General features: G+C 52.9%; 7 protein-coding genes across 7 annotated transcripts; 3 read left to right on the forward strand and 4 right to left on the reverse strand.

Annotated features, from left to right (window-relative positions):
- Positions 1–1606: 1606 nt before the first annotated feature.
- Positions 1607–3533, reverse strand: AB675_929 (uncharacterized protein; the record flags this gene model as incomplete). Its single annotated transcript, XM_018149820.1, has 3 exons — positions 1607–2697; positions 2755–3465; positions 3518–3533. The coding sequence occupies 3 exons, from the start codon at positions 3531–3533 to the stop codon at positions 1607–1609; spliced, it is 1818 nt and encodes a 605-aa protein (XP_018005910.1).
- Positions 3534–4150: 617 nt separating this feature from the next.
- Positions 4151–4744, reverse strand: AB675_930 (37S ribosomal protein rsm18, mitochondrial; the record flags this gene model as incomplete). The annotated part of the gene is made up of 3 exons (XM_018149832.1): positions 4151–4348; positions 4399–4619; positions 4669–4744. 3 exons carry the CDS (start codon positions 4742–4744, stop codon positions 4151–4153), a joined length of 495 nt encoding a protein of 164 aa, XP_018005713.1.
- A 1215-nt stretch (positions 4745–5959) lies between these two features.
- AB675_931 (uncharacterized protein) lies at positions 5960–6304 on the forward strand (the record flags this gene model as incomplete). The annotated part of the gene is made up of 1 exon (XM_018149843.1): positions 5960–6304. The coding sequence occupies one exon, from the start codon at positions 5960–5962 to the stop codon at positions 6302–6304; it is 345 nt and encodes a 114-aa protein (XP_018005607.1).
- Positions 6305–6979: 675 nt separating this feature from the next.
- AB675_932 (Eukaryotic translation initiation factor eIF-1) lies at positions 6980–7453 on the forward strand (the record flags this gene model as incomplete). The annotated part of the gene is made up of 1 exon (XM_018149854.1): positions 6980–7453. The coding sequence occupies one exon, from the start codon at positions 6980–6982 to the stop codon at positions 7451–7453; it is 474 nt and encodes a 157-aa protein (XP_018005697.1).
- A 423-nt stretch (positions 7454–7876) lies between these two features.
- AB675_933 (uncharacterized protein) lies at positions 7877–8410 on the forward strand (the record flags this gene model as incomplete). The annotated part of the gene is made up of 1 exon (XM_018149864.1): positions 7877–8410. The coding sequence occupies one exon, from the start codon at positions 7877–7879 to the stop codon at positions 8408–8410; it is 534 nt and encodes a 177-aa protein (XP_018005798.1).
- Positions 8411–8917: 507 nt separating this feature from the next.
- AB675_934 (uncharacterized protein) lies at positions 8918–9952 on the reverse strand (the record flags this gene model as incomplete). The annotated part of the gene is made up of 1 exon (XM_018149875.1): positions 8918–9952. The coding sequence occupies one exon, from the start codon at positions 9950–9952 to the stop codon at positions 8918–8920; it is 1035 nt and encodes a 344-aa protein (XP_018005360.1).
- Positions 9953–10478: 526 nt separating this feature from the next.
- Positions 10479–12115, reverse strand: AB675_935 (putative bifunctional amine oxidase; the record flags this gene model as incomplete). The annotated part of the gene is made up of 2 exons (XM_018149886.1): positions 10479–11669; positions 11726–12115. 2 exons carry the CDS (start codon positions 12113–12115, stop codon positions 10479–10481), a joined length of 1581 nt encoding a protein of 526 aa, XP_018005977.1.
- Positions 12116–12311: the final 196 nt, after the last annotated feature.

The raw sequence follows: 12311 nt of genomic DNA on the forward strand, positions 1-12311 counted from the left end.
CTCGCCTTGCTTGTCTCTGATCTGTGCAACCTCGACCATCGATTCGCAGGCTTCAGATACTCGACAAGAAAAGAAAGCTTGATGTCGTGTGAAGAAGATCTTGCGACGGGACAGTAGTACCTCCTGAAACGTCCACGCTCGTGTTGAATGGGCGCCGGAGTCTATCTCGTCACGCAGGGAAGGCATCCAGGATCTAAGTACGTTGCCACGTCCAAAGCCAACCTCAGTCTGTGATATAGATTTCGGCGCCGCGCTGACACGTGGGATGCCTTCGTCCGCAGAACGACCATCTAGCACGACGAGCGTGAGGTGTGCTGCGCTGTAAATCCTGTCCATGATATCTATCTGCTGCTGCTTCACCAACGTGTTGTGTTGATCTATGCAAACGTAGTCAACCCACAAATAAGCCAGGTTCAGATTTCTGGTAATCGTTGCCGCATCTTCGATAGTCTGTGGAAGTCTAGGGGGGAGTTTGCCCAGGCTAAAGGACGCTTTGGTAACGTCTCCCCACACGTAGCTCAATGCCGCAAACCGGACATGAGGTCTTCCTTGCGGGAAGCCGACCAGTGTCCGCTCGGAGACGTCTATAAGCTTGATGGAAGAAAGCTCCGGGGCCAGGGATGGTCCGCAGCCAACATGGCAGTCGTTACAGACTCTCATCCACTCTCGAAGGTCCGAGTAATCACTGAGCATGGAGGGCACTGACCGGACAGTGTGACGTGCGGAAGATGCACCTAATCTAGTTGGTGTGTCTGCAGGTATGCCGAAGGCTCGTCATTGTGCGCGCCTAGTCCTCTGCTAATGCAAATTGTCTTGTCGTAGCGTCTGGAAGTGAGGAACCTGTGGTATTTTGACGAGGCATGCGCAGTCTCTGCAAGATCCGGGTCTTTCAAGAATGTTATGCCGTTAGCGGATGGATCAGATAGAAACTTGCAGCAGCAACAAGCCGCGTCGAATGGTATTTCCTCGTCGAATAGCACTCTCTGCGCCACGGCTGCGCTATCGTCTGTGTCGCAATACACCTCTGCACGTCCATCTACCCCACGTTTGAGGCTCTGACGCTCGAACACTGCGACGAGATCGAGTGAATTGCATCTTTCGCAAACGAATGTTGGCCCAGATTGTGACAGATCCGGTGAGAGATATCGCTTATAACTGTGTCTGATCATGAGAGATTGTCAAAAATGTTGGTGAAGGAGCGCCAGTTGCTTGCTATTGCCCATGCTCCTGGACGGCTCAGGCAACAGGGCGACGCCAACGCAGCAAGACAACACACCCAGTATTCATCTTAACTTGCAGAAACGCTCACATCCCTTCGGTAGCGCAGTACGAGTGTATGTATTCACCCATCATAGTCTATCGAAAGGAATCTTTGGCTTGAGGAGCGATGGTCAGCTAGATGGCAAGGCGCTTGCGCGAATGTCGCGAAAGACCTTTGGGCCTTGGCGGCATATGGGGCCTTCGGTCAGTGCTGGTGAATGGTCGTGACTGCGATCGATTGGCTACAATTCTAAGGCAGGTAGGCGATTGTCTACCACCAGTCTGACCAGCTGTGAGTTTCCAAATTCGATTAAGTTCCTGCCGCTTGACAGGCTAAGCAGAATGTTCAGATCGCAACACTCCACTTCTTAACAGCAGCATCCGCCCCAGTACTATAAACCACATCTCCCACCCACGCAATCCCGTTCACACCCTCCTTGTGCGCATTTGTCGCCTTGACACGCTTTCCAGGCTCCTTCAAACTCCATACATGAATATTTGTGTCCAGACTGCCCGAGACAGCACCTGTGCCAGCCGCATTCCACGCAATACTCGTGACTTTGCCCGTGTGAGCACTCCATCTATCAGTCACCAGCTCCAGCGATGCCGAGCCCGTGATGGCGCCAGTGATACCGCTGCTGATCTTGTACACGTAAATCTTGCCCGATTGGGTGCCTGCTGCAAGCTGTGAGCCATCCTCTGAGAAGGCCAATGATGTGATGGGTGTTGCAGATACTTGCTCCACGACAGCGGACTGCTTCGGTGCTCTCCCTGGTGCTACTGTGAACAGCCGCAGACTTGAGTCTGAGCTACCGATGGCGACGGTTGTCTTGTGTGCGCTCAATGCAGTTGGGGTGGATTTGAGTGGAAGCTCTCCGTCTTCCTCTCCGTCACGGTACACGATCACGCTCTCAAGCTGAGCCACCACAACAAGAGAGTCAGACGTGCAAGTCAGTGCTTTCGGCTGGGAAGACAGTTTGGTTGATGATCCGGTAAAAGTCTTTGCGCTGGCGTCCACTGTGCGCAATGTATCGTCCCATCCAACAGAATAGATCCGTGGATGCTTGTCTGCAGAAGTTGCTGCCAAACCAGAGATAATGTTGGTGTGGCCGTCCCCGTCGATTGCCTCTGCAGTTCCAGCAGCAGCGTCCCACGAGCATACTCGTCCCTCGGCGCTTCCGGTCCATAGCGTTGGTTTCGAGTCCGACGAGGATGCTGTGAGAGCAGTCACGTTCTTTTGGTGGCCCGACAATATCTTGGTTGGCTTACTGCTGCTTTCCTGGAGGTAGTTGAGCTCTCCAGACAGCGACAGAGATATGACAAGACCATCCGCACGCTTTGGCCAGACCACGCCGACTTGCTGAGTTGGCACATCACCAGCATCGCCTAATGACCAAGTATGCTTCACTTTGCCTGCCTCAACATCCCATATTTTTACTGTACGGTCAGCAGAACATGTCACGAACTGCTTTGAGTCGCTCGACCAGGACACACCGAAGATGCTGCCTGTGTGACCTTCGCCGCTGTCCACGATCTCGTTCTTGACGGCACCGGTCTTCCCATCGTAGAGGTAGATCTTCTTGTCACCTCCAATGCTGACCAGATGCGTTCCATCAGGCGAGAAGCCTACTCCATATATGAAATTGGTGTGGTTTCCTCGTCCAGGAATATCGCTGAACTTGAACGGAGGACCCTGGTAGAAGACCAGATTCTTGTCATCGCCAGCAGTGGCTGCTCTTATGGGCCGCTGCTGTCGTATGCTCACGGCATTGACCTGTGCAGAATGACCACTGATCTCGCCAACGGTATTGCCCGAGTCGGCCGTCACACAATGACCGTATCTTTGTTTCCCATCACCGACCGCGATGATACGTTGGCTGTCTCCATCCCAAGCAATGTCGTTAATGCGTCCATTGATGATGGAGTACTCGCCCTTGGTCGCGCCGGACCCGTTGGGTGAACAGTCCCATACGCGGACTATGCCAGACGCATCTCCTGAGGCGCAGTAGAACCCAGACGGGGAGAACTTTGCGACGGTCGTGTTGGCTGTGTGCTGAGTATATTGTGTAGAGACCGCCGGATCGTCTATCGACCGGAGGAAGATTGACTTATTCGAAGCATACGCAAGTCGCTCGCCCTTGGAGTCGGCGGAGAGAGGTGTGGGCTGGCCGCGTGTGGTACTGGGTAAGGCAGCAAAGATGCCGTCTGTGCTGCTGTTAGCATGCGATGTTTATCCTTCGTCAGAATGAGCACATACCTGGTGAGATAGACATGATTGCAGGAGGTGGGAAAGTTCGTCGCCTTGTTGGAGGATTCGAGGTCAGACCCCGCGGTGAGGGGCCCAAAAGGTCCGAAATATCGTTGTTCGATGAGGCAGACTTCTTCACATGGGCATCGGAGGCAGTCACGACGTGTTTGGAAGGGGAGGTCGCGAATGCATGACACTCCTTCTATTCATACAGTTTATGTACATTCGGCATCATTTGTCTCGCATTACGCAAGTCTCCTCTTTTCAGGCCGCCGCCATTGCGCTCGACGACTTACTCCAGTCGCCCAGCCCAGGAGGTATCTGATGGTCGCAAATCAATCGTAGCCTTGTCCCGTCACCTCGACGGCACATCCAAGTCCGGTTGAGGGTGGCATCACAGCGACGAGCGTGACTGACGTCCACGCTGTCCGTTCTCGATTGGCCTGGCATTGGATCGTCCTCTATACACCTGCATTCATCTTCCCTCCGGCCTGGACATCCTCAGTTCGCCACCTGCTTAGATTGTACAAGCAGATATCGCAGCGGGCCGTGACGGCCACTGGGCCGACTTGTCGGACAGCGTGCCAGTGCGGCGGGGGCCCGCGTTCGTGATTCATTGTACGCAGTCTTGCCAAAAAGAGCTCAGTGCGCGACTGTCTTTCTGTCCTTTTCTGATTTGATCAACATCGGGTGCTTATACGCACTGGGCATAATCCCCAACGCAATCGCCCTCCGGATAGCTTTCGCAATCTTTCTTTGATTGACCGGCCGCAAGCCAGTCTCGCTTCGCGGTCTTATCCTGCCGGTCTCGCTAACGAAATCTGTCATTACTGAAACGTTCTGAGAATTGTCAGCCTCTTCTGCCCTGTCAGAGGGCATATTTCTCCGACCTTGTATAAGCTCAACGGATCGACCGCAAGAATATCAAACACATCCTTGTCCGGCGACTTCTTCTTTGCCCACTTCCTCATTTCTGCCGGACTCATGTCATGGGGCGCATAGACATCGCCGACCTTCCAATCACGTCGTAATTGGTATGCCAGACTTCTTGACTTAGCATCGGCTTCGACTGCTGGTCGAGTCAAGTTTGTCGCATTGCGTTGTGATTGATCTGCTGGCGTCAGTATGTGGTTCCGTAGTGCAAGAGTCGCGGTGCCCACATGTGGTTGTTGCTCGTGGGAGCTGCTTTTGACACTGTCGACTGAGTGTCGCAACCTTCTGCGCTACCAGCTTCATGGCTGGCTGGCTACTTAGAGTGTGACAAGGCTGGCGTGGTGAAATCGGGGGACCCAGGGACGGTGAAAGAGGCGCTCGGGAGCAGCTGTTCCCAATAAAAATCAAAGTAGTCACAAGCGGGTGCTATGGTCGTGAGAAGCACGGTGGTGTTCATCACGTTCGAGTCGATCAATTCAATCCATGGATCACAGCATTTCTCCAATCGAGTTCGCCTTATGTAAGCATCGAGGTTAACTACACCTCAGCTCATGGCTGCCTCTCTCTTCCCTTCAACATACATAGATTGGCCTATAGATGAGGCTGAAATTCTTAATGACCATATTCTCTTCGGCATGATGCTGCAGCGACCGGGTTTTGTTGGTAGTTCTCGCGGTGCCGTGGCCGATGCAATCCCCGAGTATGCTGAACCGGTGCCTTCTAATGATCAAATGATGAGGTATCTGATCGGTCGCGCTTCTGGGACCACAGCATGAACTTGCAGGAGCAGTGCCACAGTTGTCAACGCCTTATGAAGTACATGTAGTCGACTGCGCAAGAAGAATGTCAATTGATCCCGGATGAGAGTCTGATAACGAATGGGAACACCGCCAGCCTTGGCAACAGTATTGGAACAGCGCGAAGTTCACCTCGATTCGTCTTGGCAAGTCAGTCCAGCGCACACTGCTTCATCTTACGTAAATGGAACCGCCCAAGTCGAGGTCAAAAAGCAAAAAGGAAAGGCCCCTGATCCAGAGCGTCCAGGGAATCGAACCCAACGGTCGATCCAAGATCCTGACTATCGAATCGACCGATTTCACCCCAACCTACCAGGACCACATCCTTCCTATATCAGGGGATTTATGTAACCGCCTATTTGACGGCCTCCCCTAACACAGCAGTCAGGATCGAACTAACCCAATCAACGGCTGATTGCCTCCGAAGAGGGTCACAAGTCGAATCATGAGAAGTTCTGCTGTGATTGTGAACCAAATTTCCGACCAAAAATATATAACCTTTGTTTGCGAGCAATTCGGGGGTTGTCGGAGTTAGGGGTGCGAGCTTTCGAAGGCATCACTTGCAGGTGAGTCTGCTAAGCTCACTCATGCCTTTCAAGCAGGTTAGCCGATATAAGTGAAGCAGTGTCAGTGACGGCCATTGGTGATAGGCAGCATACAATTGCCTGGTGGGTACATGCCTCTACCTGCGTTTCTATTGTGTCCCAAGCACTCTACGCACATGCAAATCCCTACCGCATACCACATTCAGCTCCCACTACACGCGTTCATTAAGATGCCTGCTCTCCCAGGTCCAAACTCACCACAAACCCCCTACAGCAAAGGTGCTCGCTCTCTCCGCTCTATCGCCCTCCATCAAACCTCCCAAAAGCTTCTTGACCCCAGAAGCAGCGTCCGCCACGCACACGACATCTACTCCAGCCTGCCTCCAAGTGTTCAGAAGGATCTCTTTGTCTGGCTACTGTTCAAAGCGCGTTGGGCTGAGGGTACGAAGGACGAACTAGAGCTCCTTCGACAACTGGAGCAGGCGGTCATTGCGGCTGGATTTGGACCAAGAGCAGTCTAAGCAGCAATTCGTCTGAGTCACACAAATTTTGCTCGGCTTTTCGACACACCATCTGTCTTGCCAACCACCCCATACGAGCAGACACTAGCACCACCCTAGTTCGCAGCCCTTCCATCAACCGTGTGTCACTGACGGCCACTACCACCATGCCGCGGGCGTCGAGCACCACGCAGCCAGCTCTGGGCGTAGAGAGCCTTTATCAAATCACACTTCGCAAAGCGATAAATCTAATGCTCAATGACTCCATCGGAGGCTTCGACATGTTCTCGACTTTGCCATGCAGCATACAAGCCGCCATATTTCGACACTTTCAGCAAATGGAGCGCGACAGCCAGCAAGTCATCAAGTTGCTCAACGAATCTACCAGAGTGGTCAACGAATACAACAGAGCAATGGAAAGACGTTTGCAGAGCTCCTGAACCGCAGTAGAAAGAGAGGCACCATTCGACCCCCCGACAGAAATCAAGCAGCGCCTGCCATCGTCTCGCCCAAAGAACTTGTACCAGCACATCCCAGCGATCTCCTTGTCAGATGCCCGAGTCTTTGAGAGCGCAATCTTTGTGTTCATCCCGACACAACAAAGCAGCTTAGTTCTAGAAACGCCTCCGAGTCGCAGCTACAAAATGCCTTCACCAAATCACCCTTACCTCGATGCGTTACATCCCAATTATCACCATGCCGCGAACTCCAAGCGCAACAACGCCTTCGCCGAAAGCCGCAGATGACGTGGCTATTGTGCAAAGAGTACTCGAAGCTTTGGACATCGATCTTGAAACCAGACCTTCGGCTGAATATGTATCAGCTCAGATCCAAACGCTCAAGCCCCTTCACACCTATGTGGAAGACGTTGACGACTACCCAGTATCGCCCAAGCAGGCCCAGGAATATATCCACATCCGCATTCAGCAGCGCAAAGGTCGCGAGACTTTAACGACTGTTCAAGGCATCCCCAAAAAGTTCAATCAGAGAAAGATTCTCAAGGAGCTCAAGAACAAGCTCACATGCAACGGATCCATCACTACTGATAAAGCGATGGGCGAGGGAATTCAGCTTCACGGCGATCAACGCAAAGGTGTCCAAGAATTCTTGGTCGCAAAGAAGGATGGTCTCGGGCTGGATTTAGAAACTATCAACGTGCACGGTTTCTAGAGGTCTCTCCCTGTAAGGCTGTTTCATGCGCCAGGAATGTTCTCGAGAGAGGTTTCAAGAAGTGTGTGCGACGGTTGACGAAAGCGAGGTCCGGCAGGAGGGTCTTTCAGGCTCTCACTGATATGTAAGTAGCACCAGAATTCCGAGAGAAGCCGCGCCGCGGTCGTCTCATGCACTCACAAATAGATGAGTCTACCACAGTTGCAACATGATCCAATTCAATTCTCCTCTCGTTCTTGGCATGCGAATAATGCTCAACATCTCACACAGTCTCTTCTCTTCCTCAGATTCTTCGTGCAATCATTCGCAGTTTCTCACTTCCTGATCCGAATCCAACCCGCCTTTGCGACGACAAGATACTCTTCCCGTCTCTTGATTACAAGTAATCCACATCTCTACGTCACGATGCCATCGATCTCAACCATGACAAAGCCGAAGGGCGCAAAAAGCCTCTACGAAATCGCCCTCTACAAAGCCACTCGCCGCATCATTCGCGATACTAAAAGTGGCTTCGACACCTTCTCCTCCCTGTCTCAGAGGTTCCAAAACGAAATCTTCCACCAATTCCAAAAGCAAGTCAACCTCAGCATCAACAAGTCCTCGAAAAGCGTGAAAAGCCTGTTCGAGATCAGCCTCCACAAAGCCGCCTACGAAATGATGGGCGACGGTGCAGGTGGCTTCAACATTTACTCCTCCCTGCCGTGGAAGCTGCAAGCCGATATCTTCCGCCATTTGCAGAAGGAAGTGCTCAGGGAAGACAAGTTGACGCGCATGTTCACGGTCCAGGTGAAGGCGATGCAGGCTGAGTTGGCGGCGATGCGAGTTCAGATGGATGAAGACACACGCTGGTTGAAAGAGCAACATGACGCAAATGACCGCCGAATGGCCGCGTTCGACGCTCAACTCAGGGACTTCGATCGCAGATCGAAAGCAACTGCGTTGCGCTGGAGGAGTTGATTCGCAGTGAGGAGATCGGAACGCGCCTGTCGGCTTAATTGCATCTCGTCGGGATCTGACTCCTGTGGCACAAGGGAAACAAAACGTTGGGACTGAAAACGAGCATTTAGTACGAGAGTATGGCGACGCTGGGGTTTCTGGAAGGACCTCATTCGTCAAAGAGTCTCTCGGACAGCTCATGAAACAACTGCTACCTGGAATTAGCGGACGGGCCGATTGAGCAGATGAAAACATCTGGCGAGTAGTAGACTGTTATTTCTAATCAATTTCACTCATTCAAGTTTCCCTTTCATCGTCTCAGTGAATGGCCACTCGTTATGGAACTCGTCTCCGCTCTTGCCTTCGGCCACAAAGTATGCAACAATGGACTGAGGCCTGTACAAAACTGATCCTCAGCCACCATGCTGTCATACCCTGGTTCAATTCCAGAGCCCCCGGCTCAACAGAATCAAGAACCTTGGCTGCGCTTGGTCGACCCCGGGCTGTTAAGTTGAACACTGATTCCACTCAAGGCATCTGAGCACGCTTCCTCTTCAGAGTCAAGGCACGCTTCAGCTCTCCCTCGATGTCAATGAACGAGTCGAACCACTCAGCGTCGTTCTGAGCTTGTTGCTCGAAGTGCTTCTCCGTGAAAAGTCCGACCCATGGTCTGCACTGTCCGTCTTTCATCCCTGAAGCCTCACACGTGCCACCAGAGTTTACCGCCACCTCTACTTGGGATTCATTCAGGATGTACTTCATCATCCGCAGATCATCAAGCGCATACTCTGTGCCCCAGATCTCTGAGTCCTTGTGTGTATGAACCTTGATGAAAAGCGCCTCGAGAGCAGGAAACTGCGAGATGATTTGCGCGAACCATCTTTGCCGATAGTTCTCTGCGACGAGCAGTGGCTTGAGTATCTTAAGTTCTGTGATTGTCGCTGAAAGAAAAGGTCGTGTGACGCCGTACCACCCCGCAATACCAACGTCGGATGCCTGAATGTATCGTACGAGCTTCTGCAAGATCTCGTCGCGCGTAGTGCGGCACGTGTAAGCTAGATCAATCAGTGCCTGCAGCCCCGTAAATACGTCATCTTGGGTGATGGTGCTGTAGTACATCCATGTTTCGCGACCAGTCCGTCCGTCCAGCCAGCTCAGCTTCTGCTTCGATAACGACGTCCAATCAGTAGCAGCTGCTTCCACGTCTTTGAGCGTGGGCGGTAGGTTCCTCCGATGAGGTAGTAGATCCCGATTTCGTTGATTCAATAGTATGGAATCGATTCGATATTTGCTCAACCGTTCTGTGCGTGAGACATGAATTCTCATACCCCAACGCATGAGGTCTGGCTCGAGCTGTTTGTAGACCTGGATGCGCAGTTCGCTGGGAAGATCAAGGAACCTGAAGGGTTTCGAAGAGTCAGGTGCTTCGATCGGCATCGATGACTGGCGCTCCATGGTCTGTGGCCTATAGCTCGGCGACCAGATATAGTCCCCTGAGATGACGCCGAGATGTCCGTCGGTGTAGTCATCGCTACTCGTGTTCGACCCCATTGGATGATCCATCGTATCTATGCCCGAAGGCTGAAGACGCCTGGCGGCTGTCGTGATCGGATGCCGTGGTGTTTTCAGTAGAGGCGATTCGATTGTTCGTCAAGATTATCGAAAGATGGAAGGATCTGACGACAAGAGAAGGTGAGGTGCAAGTTCCCGAGATCTCGAAGTGGGCAGAGTTTTATCTCCAAGGCAACAACGGTGCTTTCTGAAAGTTGCTTGGCGGCATCGAAGTAAAGGCGAACGGACGACATGCAAGTGACGGCGCTGAGTCACTCCGTGGTCACCAGGCGCCGATCCCACAGTCAGTGCCATCGTTCCGCCCTGCACTTTCTGGATCGTCGGGATTTAAACCCCCCATGCTTCCCATGTGCACTGCTTGAATTCGGCCTTGAGTCGACATCGCCGATAGATCACCCCTGGACATACCAGCCCATATCAACTTCATCGATCTCTCCCCACACCTCCCTCATCCTCTGCACGAGATCCGTCCTGTTCTCAACAGCCAAGACCTCCGCCACGGTCCTATAAGCAGAATTCACCGCCCAATAATCCACGCATGCCGACTGCTTAACGCCTCCCCCGCAAAATGCACCCTTCCAAGGTACCCAGGCTTCATCAGACTCGGCATCACCGTACTAAACTCCCCCGGCCCAAAGATCGCGAATGCACCTGCGCTGTCGCTATGCGCGTACCAATCCCACAAATGCATGTCCACCAGCTGCTCGTGCAGGAAGGATTCGGTCACGTTGTTCATGGCCGCGAGCTGGCGGATGGTGACATTCGCAATGTACGCACGGTCGCTGTCAGTGTGGTAGTATGCGCCCAAGCGAGCGGAGTCTTGGCCCCAAGTGTAGGACGCGATCATGGCGGCGGAGGCGTTGGGGGTATTGAGGCCATAGGAGGGGTAGACGCAGCGGCGAATGGAGAGGTCGGAGTAAGACTGTCCGCCTTGGAAGCCTTTGTTCGATTCACCTTGAGGTGTTTCCCACCAACGAGTCTTGAATGTCATGCCAATCTTGCCGGCGGGGTCGTATTGCAGTTTGCGAATGGCGAAGGTCTTGTTGTAGTCGAGGTCGAGGGTCGACATGTCCATGTTTTGCATCACCCCGAGGGGGACGGTGTTGATGATGTGCGCGTATGTGCGCAAGTCTCCGTCCGAGATGGCGACAGTGACTGTTTTGTTGGGGTAACCCATGAGAGTGGTGACACGCTTGCCGAGGATTGGCTTGTTTTTCAGGGTTTGGGTCATGCCGTGCGTGAGACGGTCCATGCCTCCCTCGATGGCTGTCCATGAGTCGAGTGGCGCGCTGTTGAAGATCCATTGCTCGAGAACGGCTTGAGAGAGTGAGTAGGTGTCCATGTGAGTAGTCGCATCAGTGAGAGTCTCCATCCAGTCCACATCTTGAGTTGTATAATTTTTGCTCAGTAAGTATTGTCGAAGCGAGACCCCATCGTACTGCATGAGGTGATCGAAGCCCGCGTCGAATCCACTGGTGCTGAAGACGTCGATCAGATCCTGCAAGGCTTCGTCCAGGACTACCCCAGCAGCCGTCGTGGCCAACTTATCGTCGTTACGTATCGGTCCCCCGTCCGACGTCTCGACATCGAACGCATCAGCAGTCGGGGCGTCCTGATTATACAGCAAACGGTTGTTGTAGAGTCGATACTCGCCGCCGATCACACGGTGCATCCAGGGCATACCCGGGAATCGCATAGCCCCAACGTCCTGCAAGCACAGTGTCAGCAACATTTAGCCCATTCTGATATCACGAGCACACTCACATAGTAGTTGTAGTAGCCCGGCTCCCCAGGCTTGCTCTTTTTCCACGTCGCCTCATCGAAGCGATATGTGAAGATCCTTCCACCGATTCTCTGGCTGCTTTCCAAGACCTCGTAATCTATGCCGAGACTTTCGAGGATCATGGCCGCGTATAGACCTGCTGCGCCCGCGCCAATGATCCCGACGGTAAGCGGTCCTGTGCTGGGCGCAACCTCGAAAATACCATACTCAGGGGAGTTGGTGAGGATCTGGAGCAAGAAGCTCTCTCTGGTGGCGCCAGCAGAGGAGCAGGTGCAATCTCGCGACTTCAGTGGCAGGGTAGTCAAGGCAGACGCAGAGACGAAAACGGAAAGCAGTGAAAAACACGATGCCGAAAAGAGCGACCGACGCATGATGCAAGTAAAGACAACCAGACAACCTCGAGACCCGGGTCATCACCAGCAACAAGGGTGTAGTCTTGATCCAGAAGTCATGGCTTACCTTTGAAATAAATAGCTCTATAGCCTGGCCTGCCGATTCGTCTTTTGATGAGCTCGTATTGTGAAGAATGCGAAGCCGTCCAAGCTCGTTCGAACTGCCATACAGGAG

Source organism: Cyphellophora attinorum, assembly GCF_001299255.1.
Source record: "Cyphellophora attinorum strain CBS 131958 chromosome Unknown Contig1, whole genome shotgun sequence".
Taxonomy (NCBI): domain Eukaryota; kingdom Fungi; phylum Ascomycota; class Eurotiomycetes; order Chaetothyriales; family Cyphellophoraceae; genus Cyphellophora; species Cyphellophora attinorum.